The 21,491-nt window shown below is 54.3% G+C and overlaps 1 protein-coding gene and 1 non-coding gene across 10 annotated transcripts in view; one reads left to right on the top strand and one right to left on the bottom strand.

The window, feature by feature from the left end:
* DLG4 (discs large MAGUK scaffold protein 4) overlaps nt 1-21,491 on the top strand; it is a 26,047-nt gene extending 4,556 nt beyond the window's left edge. For 2 of the 9 annotated variants that reach the window (XM_069603460.1, XM_069603459.1), the window contains 19 exons: nt 6,340-6,405; nt 9,880-9,933; nt 10,069-10,119; nt 10,323-10,447; nt 10,544-10,713; nt 10,802-10,938; nt 11,091-11,235; nt 14,809-15,104; nt 15,215-15,317; nt 15,633-15,747; nt 17,067-17,243; nt 17,516-17,552; nt 17,660-17,687; nt 17,818-17,865; nt 17,972-18,073; nt 18,399-18,571; nt 19,483-19,592; nt 20,261-20,352; nt 20,544-21,491. In XM_069603460.1, the coding sequence (XP_069459561.1) occupies nt 10,090-10,119; nt 10,323-10,447; nt 10,544-10,713; nt 10,802-10,938; nt 11,091-11,235; nt 14,809-15,104; nt 15,215-15,317; nt 15,633-15,747; nt 17,067-17,243; nt 17,516-17,552; nt 17,660-17,687; nt 17,818-17,865; nt 17,972-18,073; nt 18,399-18,571; nt 19,483-19,592; nt 20,261-20,352; nt 20,544-20,650 (1,995 nt within the window). In that variant the 5' untranslated portion in view covers nt 6,340-6,405; nt 9,880-9,933; nt 10,069-10,089 and the 3' untranslated portion in view covers nt 20,651-21,491. Of the gene's footprint in view, nt 1-6,339; nt 6,505-9,879; nt 9,935-10,060; nt 10,120-10,322; nt 10,448-10,543; nt 10,714-10,801; nt 10,939-11,090; nt 11,236-14,808; nt 15,105-15,214; nt 15,318-15,632; nt 15,748-17,066; nt 17,244-17,515; nt 17,553-17,659; nt 17,688-17,817; nt 17,866-17,971; nt 18,074-18,398; nt 18,572-19,482; nt 19,593-20,260; nt 20,353-20,543 lie in introns of those variants that run through there. The other 7 variants (XM_069603463.1, XM_069603458.1, XM_069603462.1 and 4 more) reach the window with 5 other exon arrangements.
* On the bottom strand, nt 4,831-4,935 carry LOC138415583 (small nucleolar RNA U13). The gene has a single exon (XR_011247331.1). It is a non-coding gene; the product is annotated as a small nucleolar RNA U13 (small nucleolar RNA).

The raw sequence follows: 21,491 nt of genomic DNA, 5'->3' as shown, positions 1-21,491 counted from the left end.
GTGTGAGCATGGTTGGAGGAGACTGAAGGCTGAGGACCTTTAGGTTCAAGTCCCTACCCTCTCTTGAGGGCTACTTGCTTATCCTCCATTCTGTGGGCTTGGGCTTTCTCCCATATTGCTTCTTCCCATCTCCTGTAATTGCAGTGGATTTTTCTGCCTCAGTTTCTCTGGCCTTCTCTCCTTTAAGGTCTGTCTGAGCCTCAGTACCTCTTGACTCCTGCCCTCAGTCTGCCCCTTAGCCTTAGGCTTTCTGGCTATGGTCCCTTATGTGCAGGTGTACACAGAAAGCCAGTTGGAATGTGTGGGCTCTGCTTCCAACACGTGAACGCACATATGAGAAGGGAGGGTGAGGGCCTTGTCTGCATTGGTAGCTATTCTGGGAGGATGGGTTTATTCATCTCCCTTCAAGAATCCTGCTTCTTCGATGGAACTCAGGGTTGAGCATCCCCGAAGGAAAGTCTTGCGCAGAGAGGATCATGCATTTTGGGGTTTTACAGGGGCGTGGAGACCCAGGCTGGCCACATTCCTTGGCCGGAAAACTTGTCAGTCTCGGGATGGCGGGGACTCCAAGTCCCATAAGGCTTTGAGGCAGGAGAATCGTCAATGTTAGAGGGTTGCTGCCCCTGGGGCTGTTGGGAGTTGTGGTTCATCTCTATCCAGGGCAGCGGAGGGTTAGCTTTGGAAGAGCCAGCAGGGGGGGCACATGGCACTTGTCCCCCCAGAATGCTGGGTGGGGTAAAGGGTGCTCATGCTTTGCGGTCGTTGAGCTTCCCAGCTACATCTGACTCCTCCATCTTTCATCGCCTATATTTAGATTTCTGCCGCAGTAATTTAAGGAATATTTACTGAATGCCTACTATGTGCCAGGCCCTGTGCCTTGCGCTAACTCTGCCTTATAGCTATCACTTAATCTTACTCTGTGCCTCGCTTTCTGCCGGAGTCTCTGAGCATCTCTTTCTCCCACTCCGCCCCCGTCCCTCCCCCTACTCCCCGCGCTGCTGCCGCCGTTGCCATGGTAACCGGCGACGACTGAAGTTGCGTGGCGGACTTGAGGGCCGGGCGAGGGTGGCGGAGGGCGGAGCAGAACAAGTGGGGGAGGGAGGAAAATGGGGAAAGACCGGGGGTATTTGGCTGGAGTCCCGGAGGCGAAGCGGTTAAACCCTCCGGGTGGTCCTTATTGGGCAAAGCTAAGGTGTCGGGGGCGGGGCAGTATGGCCTACGGCCTCATTCATTGGTCGACTGGGGCGTGGCGGAGGGGCAGTGTGGGCGAGGCCGGGGGAGCGAATGGGCGGGAAGTGGACGCAGGCGTGGTCTCCTGGAGGCAGGTGGGCGGGGTCTGGCTTACTCTACCAAGGGAGGCGGGCAAACAACCTCAGAAAGGGGTGGGGCCTTAGGACTGGGTAAATGAGGGCGGGGCTGACCCGGCAGGGGCGTGGCGTGGTCCCATGTGCAAAGAGGAGACAGGGTTTGAGGGGCCTGTTGTCTAAGAAACTGCGGGGAGTAGGGGTCTTTGGAAAGGAGAATCCGGGGGTTGGGCGATCTGACGTCTCAGTTTTCCTAAGATGGAGGACTGTTAAGATTTCATCAGAGCACAACCTCCTACCTCAACGCTATGTTCCAGGGAGACGGTTGCTAGGCGACGGCAAAGTCCTTGATTGCTGTGTTGCCAGGCAACGGGGAAACGGAAAATGGAGGGAAAAAGGAAATGGGGGATGGGGGAGGGTCTTAATAGCCATAGCGCCCACTGGTGGAGAACTAGGGCCTGTGCATTTTCTTTTCTGTAAGGAATTTCCAATTCAGCCCCTTCCGCACTGACTCCCTCTGAGGATACAAGCATTCTATCCAGATATGAAACTAGGACTTTGGGGGTCATCGTGGGGGCGTATCTAACAGATTCTAGTCAACGGGAAGAGAGGGGGCATGGGTCAGGTTCTAGGGAAATCCGTCCTCTCTATCATTTGTAGGCATTTTAGAAAAGCCAGAGAAGCAGATTTTAGGAGATTGCTTGCTGGGCTTTAAGAGTTGAAAAGGTGGGAGTTCAATGGGAGAATATTTAGAAGAGATGGTTTCAGGTTCAGTTTGGGACAAAATGGAAGAGATCAGAGGCAGTCATTTTGGTGTGTAACGGGAGATTTGTGGGCCACTGGAAATTGCAGGTCAGATCTTATTTTGGTAAATATTTTTTGAGACGTAGGTGTGGGGGAGATAGATATATTTGGGAGTAATCTTCCAACAAAGTTGAAATTCAGAATCATGGCGGGTGGGGTGGTGAGGAATGTTGAGATGTAGAGGAGGGCAGCCAGAAAAAGGAATAATGTATACATTTAAAGAGTACAGAAAAGGAATAGAGAAATATCTCTTAATCTAGAAGTGTGGTAATAAACTGAAGAGGTTGCAACTGAATTCAGAAGGTCAACTTTAAGGTCCCTTAAGTATTCCCTGAAATGGGATCTGGTGGTACTGGGGCATGGTATATTAGAAAAGTCATGAGTATCTCATTAGGTTCAAGGATTTGGAGAGGGGACCCCAAATGAATCTGAGGACTGGTTATTTGGATGTTTACAAGGGTAATAGCTGCACTAATTTCAAGGTCTCTGTTAGCAGACTGGGGGAACAGATATAATTTTAAAAGGGTTGATTTAAAGGGTAGATTAATTTGAGGGATCTGTGGTCCTTCAACTCTTGGAAAACGTCTGGCTATCCTGTGGGACTTTACTGATGGTTAGAATAGGAGACGTCTTGACATCTGTGGGGATGTCGTCTACATTAACAATCATTGGGGAGGTTGGGGGAGGGGATTGTGGGAGGCAGTTTAGACCCCTTGGGGGTCCTTCTGACCTGAGGGAGAAGTGCTGCTTGCTTCCCTGCACCCTGAGAGTCCAGGGAGGTTTTGTAATAGGGGCTTGGTGATTTTAGGGGTGGGAGATTAGATAGCACAAGGGATTCCAGAGAACCAGAGCGATAAATTGGTAATTTTAGGAATGTCTGTATTTGTGAATGAATAGGAGTATACTGTGCACGGTGAAGTTCATAGAGAAACTGCTGGAACCAGGGAAGTTGATGGCTAAGAGGGTCTCCCCGCACCCCTTCTCTCCCATCGTGACGCTCTCCCGCACTGCGCAGGCGCCGTCACCCCCCCACTCCGGCCGCAGCCTCCAGTTGCCGCGGCCGCCGCAGCCCCCGCCCCTCTGCCCCTCCCCCTCCCCAACCCCGGGACCCTTGCTCTCCCACCCATCCCCTCCCCTCAGTCCCCCTCCCCTTCTCCATGTCGGCTCGGAACAGATTCGCCTCCATGTGTCTCTGCGTGGTACGTGCCGCGGTACGGGCTCCGGCCCCGCTCCCCTCTTTCCGGACCCCCCAAATCTCGGGGTGCAAGCTTCAAGTGCTGTCGCTCTTCCTTCTGCTTGGCGGGGTCTCTGGGTGGCAGTGTCTTGCGGACAGGCGCAGTGGGTCGCCCCTCCTATAATCATTCACTTTCACTCACAACCCTCTATTCTGGGGGTGCAAGCCTCCGTTCCAGGTCATTCTTGCAACTGGGGCGGTGAAGAGGGGGCCAAAGCGAAAAGAGCAACAGCGACCTCAGGCCTTTGACTTATCCTATGCCTGTGCCTTAATAATATTACCTGTGCCTTAATATATTGGGGGTTCAGACTTGGTCCCAATTGCACTGGAGCTGTTGCTGGCCGCGGCCCTGAGCCTCAGTAGCGTAAAGAGGGGACCCTCCTTCCTAGCCTCCTTGTGTTAGTAGTCCTTTAGTCTGGGATGAGAGGTGCTGACCTCAACCCCCACCTCCCAGTCTGTAGTTTCCTAATGACTCTCTCACCCCCACCTCTCCAGAGGTTTTTCCTTACTACATTTACTTTAAAAATTTCCAGGGACTGAACATAGGCCCTAACTTCTTTCAGCCACATTCTGTGAACTCTGGAATCCTCTCCTTGTTCCCTATCTCCCTGACTTTGTCACTGGATCAGGAGGAGCCTTTTTCTCAGTCCCAGACACCCCGCCCCCCACAGGGGTATGGAAGGGAGAGGTGTCTGCAGTCTCAGTGTGCTACAAATTTTCTTTCATCTCCTCTCTAGAATAAACAGTGAAATGTCCCTTTCCACACTTCCATTTTCATTGTGTGCATCCTGACATTTCTTCATCGGGATTCAGGAATTTTCTCTGTGAGGTGGGGCGAAGATGGAGGGTCTTTGGGCTCAAACCCTCCCTGCCCCGTCCCAAACTCCAAAAACTTGAAGCTGCAACCCTTGGCCCTGCCTCAGTTGTCACACAGGAAATTGGGGGCTTTGTGAAGAGGAGAGCAGTCTCCTTGTCTCCTTCCCTCCCTGGCCCCTCCAGTTTTGGGGCTCTGTCCCTCAGCTCTTGCACTATCCAGGCTGAAGACCACCTTTTCAGAATGTGGCACAACAACCTCTTTCAGTTCATCGAATTCTGTTACCCAAGAGGGCCCAGCTTGGAGGAGGATTATTTGATTTCTACTTCCTCTAACTTCCCTTCTCCACTTTTTGTGTTCTTGGTATGGAAACCTGGAGGGAGCTAGGAGTTTTTTCTCCAAGTCTGTCTCCAAGGCCAGAAAACAAAGTGTACCTTGATGAGCCCCTTCTCTTTCTTTAAGACTTCAAACATATCGAGGTGGGACTTCCCTGGCAGGGTCCAGTAGTTATGACTCCACACTTCCACTGCAGGGGGCATGGATTTGATCGCTGGTCAGGGAACTAAGATCCTGCATGCTCAGTGGTGCAGCCTTAAAACAAAATATATCAAGGTGTTCCTTGATCTCAGCTGTCTCTGTCCTGGATTGGAGAGTCTTTTTTTTTTTTTTTTTCACGTCAGACGGGTAATGTGCCGGTGTCGTAACAAGGTTTGCGGGGAGGCACATGTCACGCAGCAGCGTGAACACCCAATCATCACGCTCATGAACTACAAAAGGATCTGGAGAGTCTTAATGGACCATTTTCCTCTTCCTATTCTCTTACTTTATCCTTAACCATGGCCAAAGTGGACTGCATCCTCAGCCTTGGTTCCTCATCCTCAGAATTTTCAGAATCATACTGTGTGTCAGGCATTGACCTTGATAAGCTTCCTCCAGTTGTCCTCTGAATGTTGGGGTCTTCTCAGCTTTTCAGATACTTTTTTTGAGAGGGAAATCTTGCCTTCTCTTTTTACCCATGTGTACTGGGGAGCATAGTCTGTCTTCTGCAGTCTCTGGGAGAGCCCTACACATGGTAACCTCCCCTTCCTTCACAGAACCTGGCCTTGGGAAGGGTTTGCTTCTGTGAGGGGCAGAGGCGCTACCCTTCATTACTGTCTCCAGCTGCCCTCCTCTCTGGTCCCTCCGTTAATCTCATTGACTGGTGTCTGTATTAAGCTAGTAAGGGAGGCCCTTGAGATGGTATGCAGTGAGTTAGGAAGGGGAATCAGGGGTCAGGTTGGGTCTTTCACTCCTAAAGGCCAAAGGAAGACCAGGAATTTACTCTGAGGTTCTACCCACTTCCGCAGTTATTGAACCTGGAAGCTGGCATCTATTCCTGCCCCCTTTCTGAGCCCTACCATCTCTGTTCCTCCCCCACCCTCCCCCTTCTTCTAGTATATCCGATTAGCTGGCTGGCCTCTGGGCATTTGTAGAGGTGGGGGAGTCCTGGGGCCCCCTTGCCGAAGACTTGGGAACCAGCAAGGCCAGCTGGACCGGTTAAACACTTTGTCCTGTCAGGGGGGCTGATGCCAAGTACCTGCTAGTTGAAGGGCCTGACTGCGGTCCCTGCCCGGGGCTTGCAAAGTGCTGGGGAGTGATTTCTTCCTGGGGCAGAGGCTGCAGTAGGGAGACTGAGGCAAGGAGGGTGCAGCGGGGTGGAATGGAGTACAGAATGGGAGAAGCAACTCGAAGGAGGGAGGTTACATGGGGAATGGGCTTAAGGTAAAGAGGAAGTGGGGGGAAGCTGATGAGGTAAGCAAAGATGCTGGGGATGGAAGTAGAGAAGGGGAGGGGTGCACGTGGCCGAGGGGCTAGAGCTCTGGGAAAGGGGTGAAGAAACGGACTTCAGAGGAGGGGTGTGCTGGGGAGAAGGCGGGGGTCCTAGGCTGGGAGTTGGAAGAGTTGCGGGGAGGGTTCGGATTTGGGAAGAGAAGAGAGGTGCCAAGGGCCTGGCGGGAGAGGGGGCTGTGGGGAGGGTGGAGAGAGGGGAGCCAATGGGCTGGAGGACAGGGAGGGGGAGGAGCTGGTCAGGCCCCAGGGCCTTCCGCACTGCACTGGCCGGGGAGCGGAGGCGCGCCGGGCCGGGCCGCCTGGAGCCCGAGGCGCTGGGCCGGCCCCCGTGACGCCTCCGTCCCCGTCCCCAGAAATACCGCTACCAAGATGAAGACACGCCCCCTCTGGAGCACAGCCCGGCCCACCTCCCCAACCAGGTAAACGCCCCCGAGCTGGTGCACGTGGCGGAGAGGAACTTGTCCCACCTCGAGGCCGTCCAAGGGGTCGTGGGCCACGCCCACTTCTCCCCCCTCAAGGTAGGAGACTCAGGCGGCCCCCTCCCCAGTGCAGCCCTCGGAGCCTCGGAGCTACAACTACCCCCAAGGCCCGGTAGGGCGAGAGCCGGAGGTGGGGGGCGGCTGGGGCTGGTGGGCTGGGCTTGGGTTCCTGGGGCCAAGGGAGGGGGCATTGGGGGCGTCGGAAACACCTGGTTCCCAAAGAGGAGAAACAGAGGCCAGGCAAGTGGGAGAGGGTGTAGAGTTTACAGCCGTTGTGTGTGTGCGTGTGTGTCTGCGTGTGTGCGCACACGTGCGTTGAGATGCGTGCGTTCCCCAGGATGCTCCCCGCGCCTGGGCCCTCTTCATTCCTTCACGCACCCCCACCTCGGTTTCCATTTTCTGTGTCCAGAGCTCTGTTCAGAACTCCTGCTGCCCTCATTTGCTCTTGGCCCTTCGCTGCCAACCTCGCCGCCCCCCCCCCCCCCCCCTGCTTCCGGCCTCTGGGCCTGGCTCTCCAGCCCTTTCCATCGGTCTGGCCGGAGATTTCTGGTTGCCTGGCCTTTCCGCCTCTGTCCCCTGCCTCGGCCTGTGCACCCCTCCTGTGCCCTCCCGCCCTCGATGCCTTTCCCTCTCTGCTGGCTGGTGCTGGATGCTGTCTCTCTCTTCCTCCCACGCATTCTCCTTCTCCCTCTCCCCGATCCCCAGCTCAGGCTCTCTGGCCAGGATGAGTCCTCTGCCTGGGTCAGCCGGCTTTCTCTGTGTTAACCCCCTTCCCTACTCATCACTTCTGTCCTTTCCTCCTATGCCTCCTCTCTCTCCTCCTCTTGGACTCTACCTCCATGCAAATTTGTTTCTGTGCCCCCCCCCCCATTATTATTCACCACCACCTGTTTCCCCTTCTTTTCTGTGCTCACAGTATGTTTTCCCTTCTCCAGTCCTGGGGAGACCTTGTTTTTGAGATCTCCCATTCTCCAGGCCACTTCCCATCTTCTTCCCCCTCAGTCTCCTCTTCTGGGGGTGTAGGCTGGGAGGAATGGAGTGTACCAGGCTGGCTGTGAGATTCAGGGGAACACTGGGGTCAGGGGTGAGATTCTAGGATCTTGTGGGATGTTCCCGGGAAGGGGGAAGTTGTTGACGTTTCACCAAGAAGATGGAGAGGAGGTTTCTGAGTTACTGAGCCTGGGAATGAGGAGGCAGAGGCTGGGCAGCAGTAGGTTCTGGGGTGAGAAGGAGGTGGTAGGAGAGTAGTTGGAGAGGGAAATACCATTCTTCTGCAGGTAGAAAAGTGGAGACACGAGAGGAAGCTGAGAGGTCCTAGGACAGGAGACAGGCAAAGATGAGACGTGAAATCAGCGGGGAGGTTGAGCTGATTGAGAGCAAGGAGAGGAGGAGATGGGTGCAGAGAATTCCTTTGGATGGCTGGGGCTGCAAGGACTAAGGAAAGAAGACGAGAGATGCTTTTTTTCCCTCAAGATGGGGCCATTCAGTCCTTGGGGAAGGGGAAGAGGAGTGAAGGTGGTCGTACAGAGGTAGGGAGACTTGGAATCTGCGTCCAGGAAGCAGAGGGAAGTGAGTGCTGGAGGCCCTGGGTGTGGGAGGGAGGACCCACAACAAGGCCTGAGCTGGAGGACGGGAGAAGCCTCAGTTTTCAGAGGGTTGAGAATGAAGGATTGTGATTTGGGTATAGAATCTTGAGGGTCAGAGAATGAAGTAAGGGAGAGTGGTGGTGATCCCTCTGAGGATCATAAGTTAGGATGGAGGATAAGAGCAGGAGGCTGATGCCGAATGGGCCTGGACAGGGGCACAGGGCGTGGAAGCGGATGGAGAACGGAGGCTGGGGTTGGAGGATAAATTGGGTGAGGTGGAGAGAGGGGTGTTTTATCTACAGCTACACAGATGAGATGAGATGAAGGTAGTTGGGGATAAAAGATGGAGCCTCGGGCAGGGAGGTCTAGGGTAAGGAAGGGAATGGCAATTGAGAACAGGCTGTGGGACAGAGGAGGGACACGCAGATGGGATGTTGGCAGTCAGTGGCTATTGGCTGGATAGTAGCATTTGCTGAGATTTGAAGGGTCAGAGGATGGATTTAATAGATGGGTATGAAATCTATTACGAAGCTTGAAAATATGTAGTACTGAGATATCGCAGTAGGAGAGAAGAAAGACCCCTTGGGAAGGAGAGAGCGAGGAGTCTGGGGAATCCTTGATGAGTGCCTCGCGCTTGGTAGGCTCTAAATAAATACTTGTTTAAGGAGGAGACAGGTTGGGGACCCCGAAGGAGGCTTTTGGATGCCTTCCCCCATTGCTATGGAAACGTGGCTTCGGTTGCCCTGGCAACTGGGGAAGCCCCTAGGACGGGCCTGAAGCGGCCCTGCCCTAGAATCTAGAGACCCTGCTGTGTCGAGGCTACTGACGTCAGCGAACTGGGCACACCCCACTTTAACCCTTTCCCGGATGAAATAGGCCAGGGGTGGGGGTAAGAGTAATGAGAGACTAGGACCCGGATGTCTTTCACCACTCCCCTTTCCTGACGTTCTTTCCACTGCGTAGGGTGAGGGGCGTAGGGGAGGGAGGAAGGAAGGTTATTCAGGAGGCGCTGCGCCCTCAAACCTCTTCAGCCTGGACTTCTTTCGGCCGGGCTACCTGGGGGGCGGGGCCCAGAGCAGGAGAGGCGGGGCTAGCGGACCAGATTCTGCCTTTGGGAATCTGGTCGCTCTTAGGCCACGCCCCATCTCCTCCTCCCGTTGTCCTGGCGACAGGGCCTCCAGGAGGTGGGTCTCCCCAGGCCTTGGTTGGGCTTAGATACCGTTGCTTGGCAACAGGATCCCTAGAGGAAGGAGTAGATTGAATGGTGGGTGGGCGAGAAGGAGGGTGGGGCTTGCATCTTGGGGAACCCCGGATTCCGGGGGCCCAGGGTTTTAGGGCACATGTGTGTGAAAATGAGGGGCAAGTCTTAGGGAGGGTTATGAAAAGATCTGGGTGTTAATGGGTAGATAGGGACAGGGATGGGATAGGACCTAGTGGACAGGAGCCCTGTGGTATGTGTGTGTAGTACATAAGGCATGTAGCACTCTGTGGTGTTACATCCGGTGAGAAGCTCCCCCCCCCCCAGCCGGCCCCCCCTCTCCCGGCTCTATACCATCTGCTGTTCCCCCATCTGGCTGTCTCTCTCTTCCTGCTTCTCAGACACCTCCTTCCACATGCAGGGGGCCTGGGCTGGGCAGAGTTGGGGCCAGCACGTGTACTTGTGTGTTTGTAACGTGGATCAAGGCTGGGTCTTTCAGGGAGTCAAGGGGAACAGAGCGGGCCAGGTTAAGAGGCTGAGAGGGTAGCCATGGTGGGGGGATCTTTTGGTTACGGGCTCTCTCTTGAGCCAAGGCTCAGGCAGCTTTTCATCTCCTTTTTTCCCTCACAGGCCAATTCTCCCCCTGTGATTGTCAACACGGATACCCTAGAAGCCCCGGGATATGTGAGTTGTTTAGATTTCGGGGCTGTTACAGATGGGAGGGGGAAGGCCAAGTCCCAGCAGCAGGGTAGGGTCAGGTGCTCAGGCAGGAAGTCTGGCTCACGGCTCTTGTGTTTCTGGCCCGTGCTGGAGTTGCAGGTGAACGGGACAGAGGGGGAAATGGAATACGAGGAGATCACGTTGGAAAGGGTGAGCAGGCTCATGCAGCCCAGGTCGTCCCCCCTTGCTCCCTGTCTGTGCTTCTCTCTGTGCCGGTGTTTTCTCAGTGGCCAGCCTCTTAACCCTGTCCCTTCCTGCTCCGGTCACAGCTCCCCAACCCTCTCCCCTCCCCTCTCACCCAGTCTAGAGTAGGCGGTGAGGGAAGCTGACCCTTTTCCCCTCCTTCTGCCCAGGGTAACTCAGGTCTGGGCTTCAGCATCGCAGGTGGCACTGATAACCCCCACATCGGCGATGACCCTTCCATCTTCATCACCAAGATCATTCCGGGTGGGGCTGCAGCCCAGGACGGCCGTCTCAGGTGGGGAGAGGAGACGGGTTAGGATGCTGGCTCCCTTGAAAGGGAGGACCAGGGCGGCAGGAAGCTCCTGGCTCAGGCCCACCTTGCTGCCCTCAGGGTCAACGATAGCATCTTGTTTGTCAATGAAGTGGACGTGCGGGAGGTGACCCACTCAGCGGCGGTGGAGGCCCTCAAAGAGGCAGGCTCTATCGTCCGCCTCTACGTCATGCGCCGGAAGCCCCCAGCTGAGAAGCTCATGGAGATCAAGCTCATCAAGGGGCCTAAAGGTAGCAACCCAGTTAGGTTGCCACTCGCCTCCCGCTGTCCTCTGCCCCAGGGGACCTGGGGACCCACCTCTGGCCTCTGTCCGCCCAGGTCTTGGCTTCAGCATCGCTGGAGGTGTTGGGAACCAACATATCCCTGGAGATAACAGCATCTATGTGACCAAGATTATCGAAGGGGGTGCTGCCCACAAGGACGGGAGGTTACAGATCGGAGACAAGATCCTAGCGGTGAGTGGGGACCCCCATCACTCTTCTAGCCCACACCTGGGTCTTGCCTGCACTCCTGGTGCATGCCCAGGCTTCCTGATGGGCTCGCCTTAAGCACGTCCATCTTGAGATTGTTTCCAGTTCTGTCTGAGCTCTGCTTCCCTTGGCCCCAGGTCAACAGCGTGGGGCTGGAGGACGTCATGCATGAGGATGCCGTGGCAGCCCTGAAGAACACGTACGATGTGGTCTACCTAAAGGTGGCCAAGCCCAGCAATGCCTACCTGAGTGACAGCTATGCTCCCCCAGACATCACAACCTGTGAGAGCCCTCCAAACCCTGGAGCTCCCCATGCCCCCCACCAGTCACCCCATGACATCCCCATTGACCCTGCCTCTTCAGATCCTTCCCCTGAACTGGCCACAACCTTTGTCACTTCCTTTGGTTGGAGAATAGATGGAAAATTGGTCACCATCAAAGAACTAGAAAAGATTGTCAATAGTCCCTCCCCCAGAAGGCAATAGATGGTTTTATGGCTAATTTTATCAACTCCTCATGGAATAGGTAATTCTTATGCTTTTTCTGAGCATAGGAAAAGATAAAACATTTCACATTTCATTTTATAAGAGCATCTGAAAATGGTCACAAGGATAATGTAAGAAAGTACAGAGCTTCCTGGTGACCTAGTGGTTAGGATTCTGGGCTTTCATTGCTGTGGCCTGGATTCAGTCCCTGGTCAGGGAACTAAGATCCTGCAACCCCTTGGTTCAGCCAAAAAAAAAAAAAAAGAGGAAAGTATAGGTTACTTTTGCTTCTGAACAGAGATGTAAAAGTTTCTAATAACACAGTTGCAAAACAAACACAGTGGCCTATTAAGGGAGTAACATTGTCACCAAGTCAGGTTCATTTCAGGGAATTAAAGGTGTTTCCATATTATGAAACCTCTAAGTATGAGTCATTGTATTTAAAAAGTTAAGGGAGAGAGGGACTTCTTGGGCAGTCCAGCAGTTAAGACCCGGTGCTTCCACTGCAGGGGTCACCAGTTCCATCCCTGATCTCTGGTTATTGGGGAGCTAAGATCCCACCTGCCATGTGGTGTGGCCAAAACAAAACAAAACAAAACAAAACAAAAAAGGTAGAAAAAACAGTAAGTTCATTTCAAAGAGATGTGGGAAAGGCATTTGATGAAATTGAACATCCTATTCTGAGAGGGAAATTTAGTATACTAGGAACAGAGGAGTTTTCCTTAACATGATTGAAAAGTGTTATCAGAAATCAACAGTGAACACATTGTAATGATAAAATCTCATGTGTGTGTCCATTAAGTTAGGAACTAGGCAAGGAAGTCTCTTCCTGCTACTGTTAGTCCACAGTGCTTTAGAGCAGGGTTTCTCAACGTTGGGACTATTGACATTTTTGTACTTGACAATTCTTTGTTGTAGGGGGCGTTGTTCTGTGCACTGTAGTATGTTTAACCGCAGCCCTGGCCTCTATCAGATGACAGTGGTACCCTTCCCCTCCAGTCAGCACAACCAAAAATGTCTTTAGACTTTGCCAAATGTTCCCTGGGGGCGAGGGGTGGGGGGTGCAAAATTACCCTGCTGCAAATGACTGCTGTAAAGATTTCAGGCAGGGTAGCAAGAGAAAAAAGAATAAATGTTACATTTCAGTGGGGAGAAACAGATTAATCCTTATTTGTAAATTATACTTTTGTCCATCTAGATTAAAATCTTAAGTGAACTAAATGAAAACCTTAAAAATAATAGGTAGGGTTAAGAAGGTGGCTATATGTAAGATAAAAAGCAAGAACTAGTGACTTCCCAGCAATAAGAAAATATGATGGGTAGAAAGATCCTTTTTGCCATAGGAAAAAAGCTATAAAATTCTTAGAGGACTTCTCTGGTGGCCCAGTGGTGAAGACTTCACCTTCCAATGCAGAAAGTATGGTTCAATCCCTGGTGAGGGATCTATGATTCCATATGCTTCTCAGCCAAAAAACCAAAACATGAAGCAGAAGCAATATTGTAACAAATTCGATAAAGACTTTAAAAATGGTTCACATTAAAAACATCTCTAAAAAAGTTCTTAGAAAAATAAGCTTGACCAGAGGACAGATTTATATCAGTAAATGACCTGTGTCAGATTTATATCAGGTAAATGATGAAACTTTACCGAAGGGCGTAAAAGAACACTAAAGAACTGGAAAGTCACAGCATGTTTCCTGATGCAAAAAAACATAATATGCTAAAGATCTCAACCCTTTCCAAGTTTTTCTCTAATTTTATGCAATCCTCATCAGAATGTTAATGTTCACCCCCCCCCCACCCCCAACTGGAAAATTACATTTGGGAGAAGAGCTAAGGAATTTTTGGAAAAGAATAATGAGATGCGACTACTTCATCCAAATCTGAAATCATACTGTAAGACCATATTAAAATCACATGGTCTTGTTTCTAGACACCATAACCTATCAGAGGGAACCTTGGCTCCTTGGAGAAAGGGCCAGATCTAAGACTTGAGCAAGGAATGTGTAAGATGAACTTGTAACATCTTTCATATTAGCAAAACTCTTTGTGACCCCATGGACTGTGGCCCATCAGGCTCCTCTGTCCGTGGAATTCTCCAGGCTAAAATACTGGAGTTGGCTGCCATGCACTACTCCATGGGATCTTCCTGACCCAGGGATCGGACCCAGGTCTTCTGTATTGTAGGTGGATTCTTTACCATCTGAGCCACCAAGTTTTCACTTGAGAACTTTCCCATTTTCTAGCAAAAGCGTTAAAAGAACAAGTTATCTTTTAAATCTTAAAAGAAGAAAGCAAGGAAGATATTCAAGAGTTGTGTCAAAGGCAGGAGCCAAATTGAAACTGGCCATTTAACCAGAACTCAGTAAATATTTAAAAATCTATAGGATTATAAGGATACTTCAAAACAACTAGGTACCTTTGGAAGATGCTAGGGAACTTGTACATTCTGAATACTGGCAAGCAAAGGGAAAGAGTCAAGCATTTATTCTCTTTTCCTATGCATATTGCACCGTACCGTGACCAGTGGTTGACCTGGGAACATTCTTTTTTACCGACAAATTCTGACTAATAAATGTTCCTCCCTCAAAAAAAAAAAAAAAAAGAAATATACATGGGCACTATTTGCCATCCTCAGTGAACTGTCAAGTCCAGGCAGTGATGGTCAGTGGCTGGTAAAACTCTTAGGTGAGAGGCTAATGGCAACCTTTATAATGAATGGAACAGGCTGACAACACCCCAACCCACAGATTTGTATCTCAAAAAATGCAACCTGACGTCATGTTCTGTCGTGATGCAGAAAGTATGCAGCAGCATCTAGGAAATACTTCTGTCAAAAAGTGAACTTGGGTCTCTATACAAGTGACCACTTGACAGGAGATGCAGGGCAGGGATGTAAGCAGTGATCTACTTGTTAGGGTTTCCCACTATTTCCTAAAAGAAGATGGGAAATCCTGCTAGACAAATGACCTAGTTTTCTCACCAAATGAATGACCAGGAAAGGGGGGAAACAAAGGGAGAGGAATGTTATAGATGATATAAGAGATGGTTCAACTGAACTAAAAGCCCCAAAGCCTGGTATTAATATTCCCCTTGGTTCCATACCCCTGGCATACCTAGGTTATGTACCCTTCAGATCCACTCGCCCCTAGGAGAACCCACCCCTCCCATGACCTGTGAATTCCTGTCCCCTGACATTGCTGTGACCAGATGTCCCCTTACACCCCAGCCTCGTTTCTCTGGCACAGTGATGTCCCCTTCCCCTGAGCCTGGTTCTGCTGCTTTCCTGGGGAGGAGGTGGAGTGGTGGGCGTTGTCTCCCTCCGTGCATTTTCCATTGCATCCGTCCTTCCGCCCATGTCTTCCCTCAGCTTATTCCCAGCACCTGGACAATGAGATCAGTCACAGCAGCTACCTGGGCACTGACTACCCCACCGCCATGACCCCCACCTCCCCTCGGCGCTACTCCCCCGTGGCCAAGGACCTGCTTGGGGAGGAGGACGTCCCCCGAGAACCGAGGCGGATTGTGATCCACCGGGGCTCCACGGGCCTGGGCTTCAACATCGTGGGTGGCGAGGATGGTGAAGGCATCTTCATCTCCTTCATCCTGGCTGGCGGCCCCGCGGACCTCAGTGGGGAGCTGCGGAAGGGGGACCAGATCCTCTCGGTAAGGGAAGGCCAGCTCTGCGGACCGCCCCCTCCCCTCCAGCCAGGGCTCATGTAGGCTGGAGCCCAGCCCCCATCTCCAGTGACTCAAGCTCTCCCCGCTCTCTCTAGGTCAATGGTGTTGACCTCCGCAATGCCAGCCACGAGCAGGCTGCCATTGCCCTGAAGAACGCGGGTCAGACGGTCACGATCATCGCTCAGTATAAACCCGAAGGTACTGGGCCCAAGACACGGGTTCAATCCCTGGGTCAGGAAGATTCCCCTGGAGAAGAAAATGGCTACCCAGTCTAGGATTCTTGCCTGGGAAATCCCATGGACAGAGGAGCCTGGTGGGCTACAGTCCATGAGTTTGCAAAGAATTAGACGCGGCTGAGTAACTAAATGGGAATTACCAAGCCTGAAGCTCCCCCTCTCAGATGGTGCTCAGAACTCTTGTCTCCTGGCTTCTGCAGGGTTTGGGGGAGGTGGGGGGGAAGAGGCTGACAGTAGGGACTGGCCAGAGCTCAGGAACCTTCTTGTCCTTTCTCAGAGTACAGCCGGTTCGAGGCCAAGATCCACGACCTTCGGGAACAGCTCATGAACAGCAGCCTGGGTTCAGGGACTGCCTCCTTGCGGAGCAACCCCAAAAGGGGTTTCTATATCAGGTCAGATGCTTCCTGGCTGGGCCCCTCTTCATTTCATGGCCCCTTGTCCCCCAGCCAGCTCTCCCTCCTCAATCTTGCCTGGCTCCTGTCCCGCCTCCCTCTCTAGGGCTGGAGACGCATAGGTTAGCATTGAGAAATGCTCCATAGCGACTAGAAAACAGCCTCAACCTCAGTGATCCCTACTGCTTCCTAGCCCCTAGTCACCCTGGCACCTCCCCTGGGACCCCCAGCTGCCGCACAGTCTGGTAACTCAAAGGGTAATGCCTGGCAGAGCAGGGGGCCTTTCAACTTTTGGAATATCACCCAGCCCCATGGGATAACGCATTCCAGGGGAAGTGGACCACTGCTCTCTCCAAGCTGACCCTGTCTCCCGGGTGGCATTTTGCTACCTTCTTAGGGCTCCTTCTCCCACTGGGCTCCTCTTTCTTATCTGCCCCAGGTGTAGGCGCTTTGTCCGAGCTTCTTCCTTTCCTTCCCTCTGGGCTCCCGGTCTGCTCACACAGGCTCCCCTTCTGCTCACTCTGCCAGTGTCTCTCAGAGCAGTCAGCCCAGGCCTGACCTCTTCCCCACAGTCCAGACCTGCAGCTCCAGCCATCTGCTTTCTGGACACAACCCTGGGGTTGTCCCACAGGTGTTCACACTCAGCATGTCCCAGAGCTAGCTCACCTTTTCTCCCGAGCGTGCGTGCTCGCTCTCCGTCCTGCCCAGTTGGTATCTCTCTTCCTGAATGACACCGCTGTCTGCCAAGATGCCTGGCTCAAATCAGAGCCTCTCTCGGCCCTTCTCTCCTTGCCGGGTCCGGTTGGCTCCCAGGCCTGGTCGGTTCTGACTCCCAGATGATGCTGATGATCCTTGAGTCCCTTCCCATCTTTCTAGCCCTGGTGCTCTGCTCGGCATCTCTGGTGTCTCTGCAGTCATTTCTTCCCTTGTCCTGACCCTGGAGTTGTCACTTACAGGTTGTCACTTAAGGCCACTCTACTGCTGAGGGTAGCCAGACTTGGGTCCATGTTACCCCGTGACTGTGACGTGCATGCATATGGCAGCTGCTTTCTTAGGAGGGTGCTATTCTCAATCTTACTCTTAAAATCGCCCCCAATCCGTAGGCTGTCTGATCCCTGACACAGCGAGAATTGAATGGCTGTTCATAGTTGTAGAGTTTTAGGTTCCCACACAGTTCTGGGGTTCCTCAGAATCCACAGCATCTCTGGGAAAGCCACCAGCGGCCGTGCGGGTCTGTAGACCCCTAGGCAGAACCTCTGGGCTGGGTCTCGGGGGGCCTTGGCCCTCACCAGACTGACTGGAGGCTACCTGCCCTCCAGGGCCCTGTTTGACTATGACAAGACCAAGGACTGCGGCTTCCTGAGCCAGGCCCTGAGCTTCCGCTTCGGGGACGTGCTTCATGTCATTGACGCCAGCGATGAGGAGTGGTGGCAGGCAAGGCGGGTCCACTCCGACAGCGAGACTGACGACATCGGCTTTATCCCCAGCAAGCGGCGGTGAGCCTTCTTGCCCCTGAAGCTCCCAAGGGCCCCAGGGTGGGCAGCCAGCAGGGAAGGCATGGGTCCACCCCCAGCTTCTTGGGGATCTGTCTGCTGACCCTTCATGGGCACCATGACTCACATGAGCCCTTGGGACAAACACCTCATTTAGGAGCGTGGGGCCCAGGGGCTGCTGCTGGGAGACAGAGTTCTCAGCTGCCCTGGGGGTGGGGGCAAGAGGTCCCCTCACTGGCCATTTCTCTACCCCCATCCCTCCATGTATCCCCCAGGGTTGAGCGACGGGAGTGGTCGCGGTTGAAGGCCAAGGTAAGTGGAGAAGGCCGGGAGCTCTGGTGGGAGAGCAGAGGCGGGGTGGGGCGGCGCTCGTGGGTCTAGGCTCCTGACTGACTGCGTGGCCTGCTCTGTCTCCCTAGGATTGGGGCTCCAGCTCTGGATCACAGGGTAGGTTGGTCAGGTTGGGGAGACCTGCGGGGAGAGGGGCCCTGGGCTTCTCTTGAGTCCTTGGGAAGGCTGGTGGGGCCCCTGCATCCCCTGCCTCCAAGGCCCTTGCAGATGCCCTGCCTCCTGTTAGGTCGAGAAGACTCGGTCCTGAGCTACGAGACGGTGACACAGATGGAAGGTGAGCCCTGGCAGCACGCCCTGGCCCAGCCCCCCTGCCCCACCTCTGCCCACCCCCCCGCCTGACCCCGATCTCTGCCCCCGCCTAACCGCCACGCTCTCCTCAGTGCACTATGCTCGCCCCATCATTATCCTCGGGCCCACCAAGGACCGCGCCAACGATGATCTCCTCTCCGAGTTCCCCGACAAGTTTGGATCCTGTGTTCCCCGTGAGTGCAGGGCCTTGAGGGGCGGTGGAGGGGGCCCAAGGGGTCACAGGCAGAGCCACTTCTGAACACAGGGTTCTCAGACGAGGGTGCTGCTCAGCCACCCTCAGGTCTGCCGGGACCGTCCCAGGCCTGGGACTCGGATGACCCAGAGGTGCTGGGGGAGGCAGCTCCACCCCTCTCCCCTGGCCTCAGTCTCCCCAGCAGCCCCCTTCCCCGGAGGACCAGCTGGGCTCTCTGCGGGTGGGGGGGGGGGGTCGCTGTAGGCAGGGTTGAAGCTGGAGGGATGGTGGTTAGATCTTTGGGGGATGGGGTGACTTCCTGGCAGATACGACGCGGCCCAAGCGGGAGTACGAGATAGATGGCCGGGATTACCACTTTGTGTCATCCCGGGAGAAAATGGAGAAGGACATTCAGGCCCACAAGTTCATTGAGGCCGGCCAGTACAACAGCCACCTGTATGGAACCAGCGTCCAGTCCGTGCGAGAGGTGGCAGAGCAGGTAGGAGCCGTGGCCCATCCCCCTCCTCCTTCTCCCCATGGCCTTCCTCAGCTCTCTAACTCTCTCTCTCTCTGTCTCTCTCCCTGCTGGGTCTCCACTCCGCTTCTCCACCTCCTTCTCCTCTTGGGCAACTCTGTCTGACTGCCTGCTCTCTGGTGCCCTGCTCCCCCGCCCCCGCCCCCTCCTCCCTCCCTCCCTTGGTCCCTGACCCCAAACTCCATGCTGCCATCTGTCCCCTCTCCCCTTCTCCTTGCCCCATTTCACCTCTCTTCCTGTGGCCTTGCCCTTGGTGGCTTGGCCCCCCACAACTCGGGCCCTCCCTCCTGCCGGCTTCCCTTTGGCCCTCTCCCCTCCCCCCTCACCTTTCCTGGGGTCTCCACTTGCCTCTCCCACTCCCATGCGATCACCTTCTCCCTGCTGCCCCCACCCTGCCCTCTTCCCTCCACGGCCCCTTTCTCCATCTGCCTCTCCTCCCTCCCATCTGTCTCTCCTTGTTCCTTCCATCTGTCTGTCCTCTGTCCGTCCTCCCCGCCCTCCTCCCTCTATCCTACTTCCTTTCTCCTTCCTTTTCTCGCCCCGCCTGCCTGACTCCACCCCCTTGGCCTTGCTCTGCGCCATCTTTTGGGTCCCCTCCCTGCCTGTCCTCCCTGTTCCCTCCATCCCCTCCCTCCTGTGTGGGCCCCTACCTTGCTCTCCGTCTGTCCCTCTCCTTTTTTCACTCTGTCTGTCTGTACCCTTCCTGCCTCCACTCTCTTTGCCCACGCGTCTTTTGACATCCATCTCACTTCCCTTTTGGCCAATCTCGTGTCCTCCACTTTTCCACGTCCTGTGTGTGGATCCTGTCCTGCCACTTCTGTCTGTCCTTTCCCACCACCTGCTGGTCCCCCTCCACCCACCCTGCCTGCCCCCAGGGAAAGCACTGCATCCTCGATGTCTCGGCCAATGCCGTGCGGCGGCTGCAGGCGGCCCACCTGCACCCTATCGCCATCTTCATCCGCCCCCGCTCCCTGGAGAATGTTCTGTGAGTATGGTCTCGGGGGTTTCCCCTCGGCTCTCCCACACCAAGCCTCGGGCCTCAGATGGCCTCTGTGTTGAGCTTTTCCCTCAGAACCCTGGACAGCAGCTCCAGCAGCCCTTGAGGGGAATTGGAATTAGAACCCAGAGGGCCCAGGGAAGCCCAGGCCTCTTCCCTCCTCTTCTGCCCTGGGCTAGGTGGGACTACAACTCCCAGCAACCCCTGGGGCACATACCTGCTGGGCATCGGGGCTGTTGGGAGTTAGAGTCAATCCCTTCACTGGGCTGCTGGCTGGAAGGATGAGATTCTGGAGAGGTCCCTGAAGTGGCCACACCTGGCTGGGGTGGGTCATGGGAGGGGGCCCATCTGTGGCCCTAGAGGATATTGGGAATTGTATTTTTTGCTTCATGCTCTAAATAAGAAAATAGTGGGGACATCCTTGGTGGTCAAGTGACTAAGACTCTGTACTTCCAGTGCAGGGGGCCCAGGTTCATTCCCTGGTCAGGAAACTAGATCCCACATGCCCTATCTAAGACCTGGTTCAGTCAAATAAATATTAAAAAAGAAAAAGAAAAAAAGAGAAAATAGTGGTTGCAACTTAACATCCCTGGACAGAGGAGATCGAGGCAGGGCAGGACCCACCCTCAGGTCTGTGTCTCTCTCACTCCCCACAGAGAGATTAATAAGCGGATCACAGAGGAGCAAGCCCGCAAAGCCTTCGACAGAGCCACCAAGCTGGAGCAGGAATTCACAGAGTGCTTCTCAGGTGAGGCTGCAGCTAGCCCGTGGCCAGCACGGGAGGTGCCGTTGGCTCAGATTCAAAAGAGGGGCCCCCACAGGGTGGGTGGTTCAGAAGGAGGTATCCCCTTTGGGTGGGTGCATCCCATGGCTCATGGACTGGAGAATTAGGAGAAGGTGCCCTTTGCCCTGGGCCTGACTCCCTGCCCCTGCCCCCAGCCATCGTGGAGGGCGACAGCTTTGAGGAGATCTACCACAAGGTGAAGCGAGTCATCGAGGACCTCTCAGGCCCCTACATCTGGGTCCCTGCCCGAGAGAGACTCTGATTCCTGCCCTGGCTTGGCCTGGACTCGCCCTGCCTCCACCGCCCGGGCCCTTGGTCTGGACTGAATTGCCCAAGCCCTTCCAACCCCCAGCCTCCCTCCCACCCCTTCTTATTTATTTCCTTTCTAACTGGATCCAGCTCACTGGAGGGGGGACACTCCTCTGCATGTATCCCTGCACCCCAGAACTGGGCTGCAGAACCCCAGGAACCTGGGGTCTGGGGGGGAGCCCCAGGCTCCTGATCCCGAGCCTTGGTTCCTTAGGACCCCTTGCTCCTGCCCCTGCCCGCCCCCAACGCACACACAGACCCACTGGGGGGCCACCTGCTCTCCCCATCTCCTCCCACACACTTTCCGAAAGGCAGGGCCCCCTCCAGGAGCACCCATTGCAGGGCTGCAGGCCTCCGCGCTCCCCCCGAGGCAGGGTCTGGGGTCCCTCCTGACCCCATCATGACTCCCCAGGTCCCTTGATTTCTCAATTTTTTTTTCCATTTTTTTCTTCTCAAAGGTGGTTTTGGGGGGATTAGTGGGGGGATTCCTCCATGGGCCCCCTGCCTTCCACATGCCCCCCACCTTTTTTCTTTGCCGGTTTGCATGAGTGGAAGGTCTAACTGTGGCTTTTTTTTTTTTCCTGGGATTTTTTTCTTTTTTTTTTCCTTTTTTTTCTTTTGGGAACGGGGAGGGATGGGTCTAGGGAGTGGGAATGTGGGGGGGGGGAGGGTAGGGGGGCAGGGTTGGGGGTTGGGTGTCTGGGAGCCAGGGGAAGACTGGAAATGCTGCCGCCTTCTGCAATTTATTTATTTTTTCTTTCGAGAGAGTGAAAGGAAGAGACGGATACTTGAAA

This window comes from Ovis canadensis, chromosome 11, assembly GCF_042477335.2.
Source record: "Ovis canadensis isolate MfBH-ARS-UI-01 breed Bighorn chromosome 11, ARS-UI_OviCan_v2, whole genome shotgun sequence".
In the NCBI taxonomy this organism is placed as follows: Eukaryota; Metazoa; Chordata; class Mammalia; order Artiodactyla; family Bovidae; genus Ovis; species Ovis canadensis.
The sequence above is the reverse complement of the archived record's forward strand: the minus strand, read 5'-3'. Positions and strand labels throughout refer to the sequence as shown.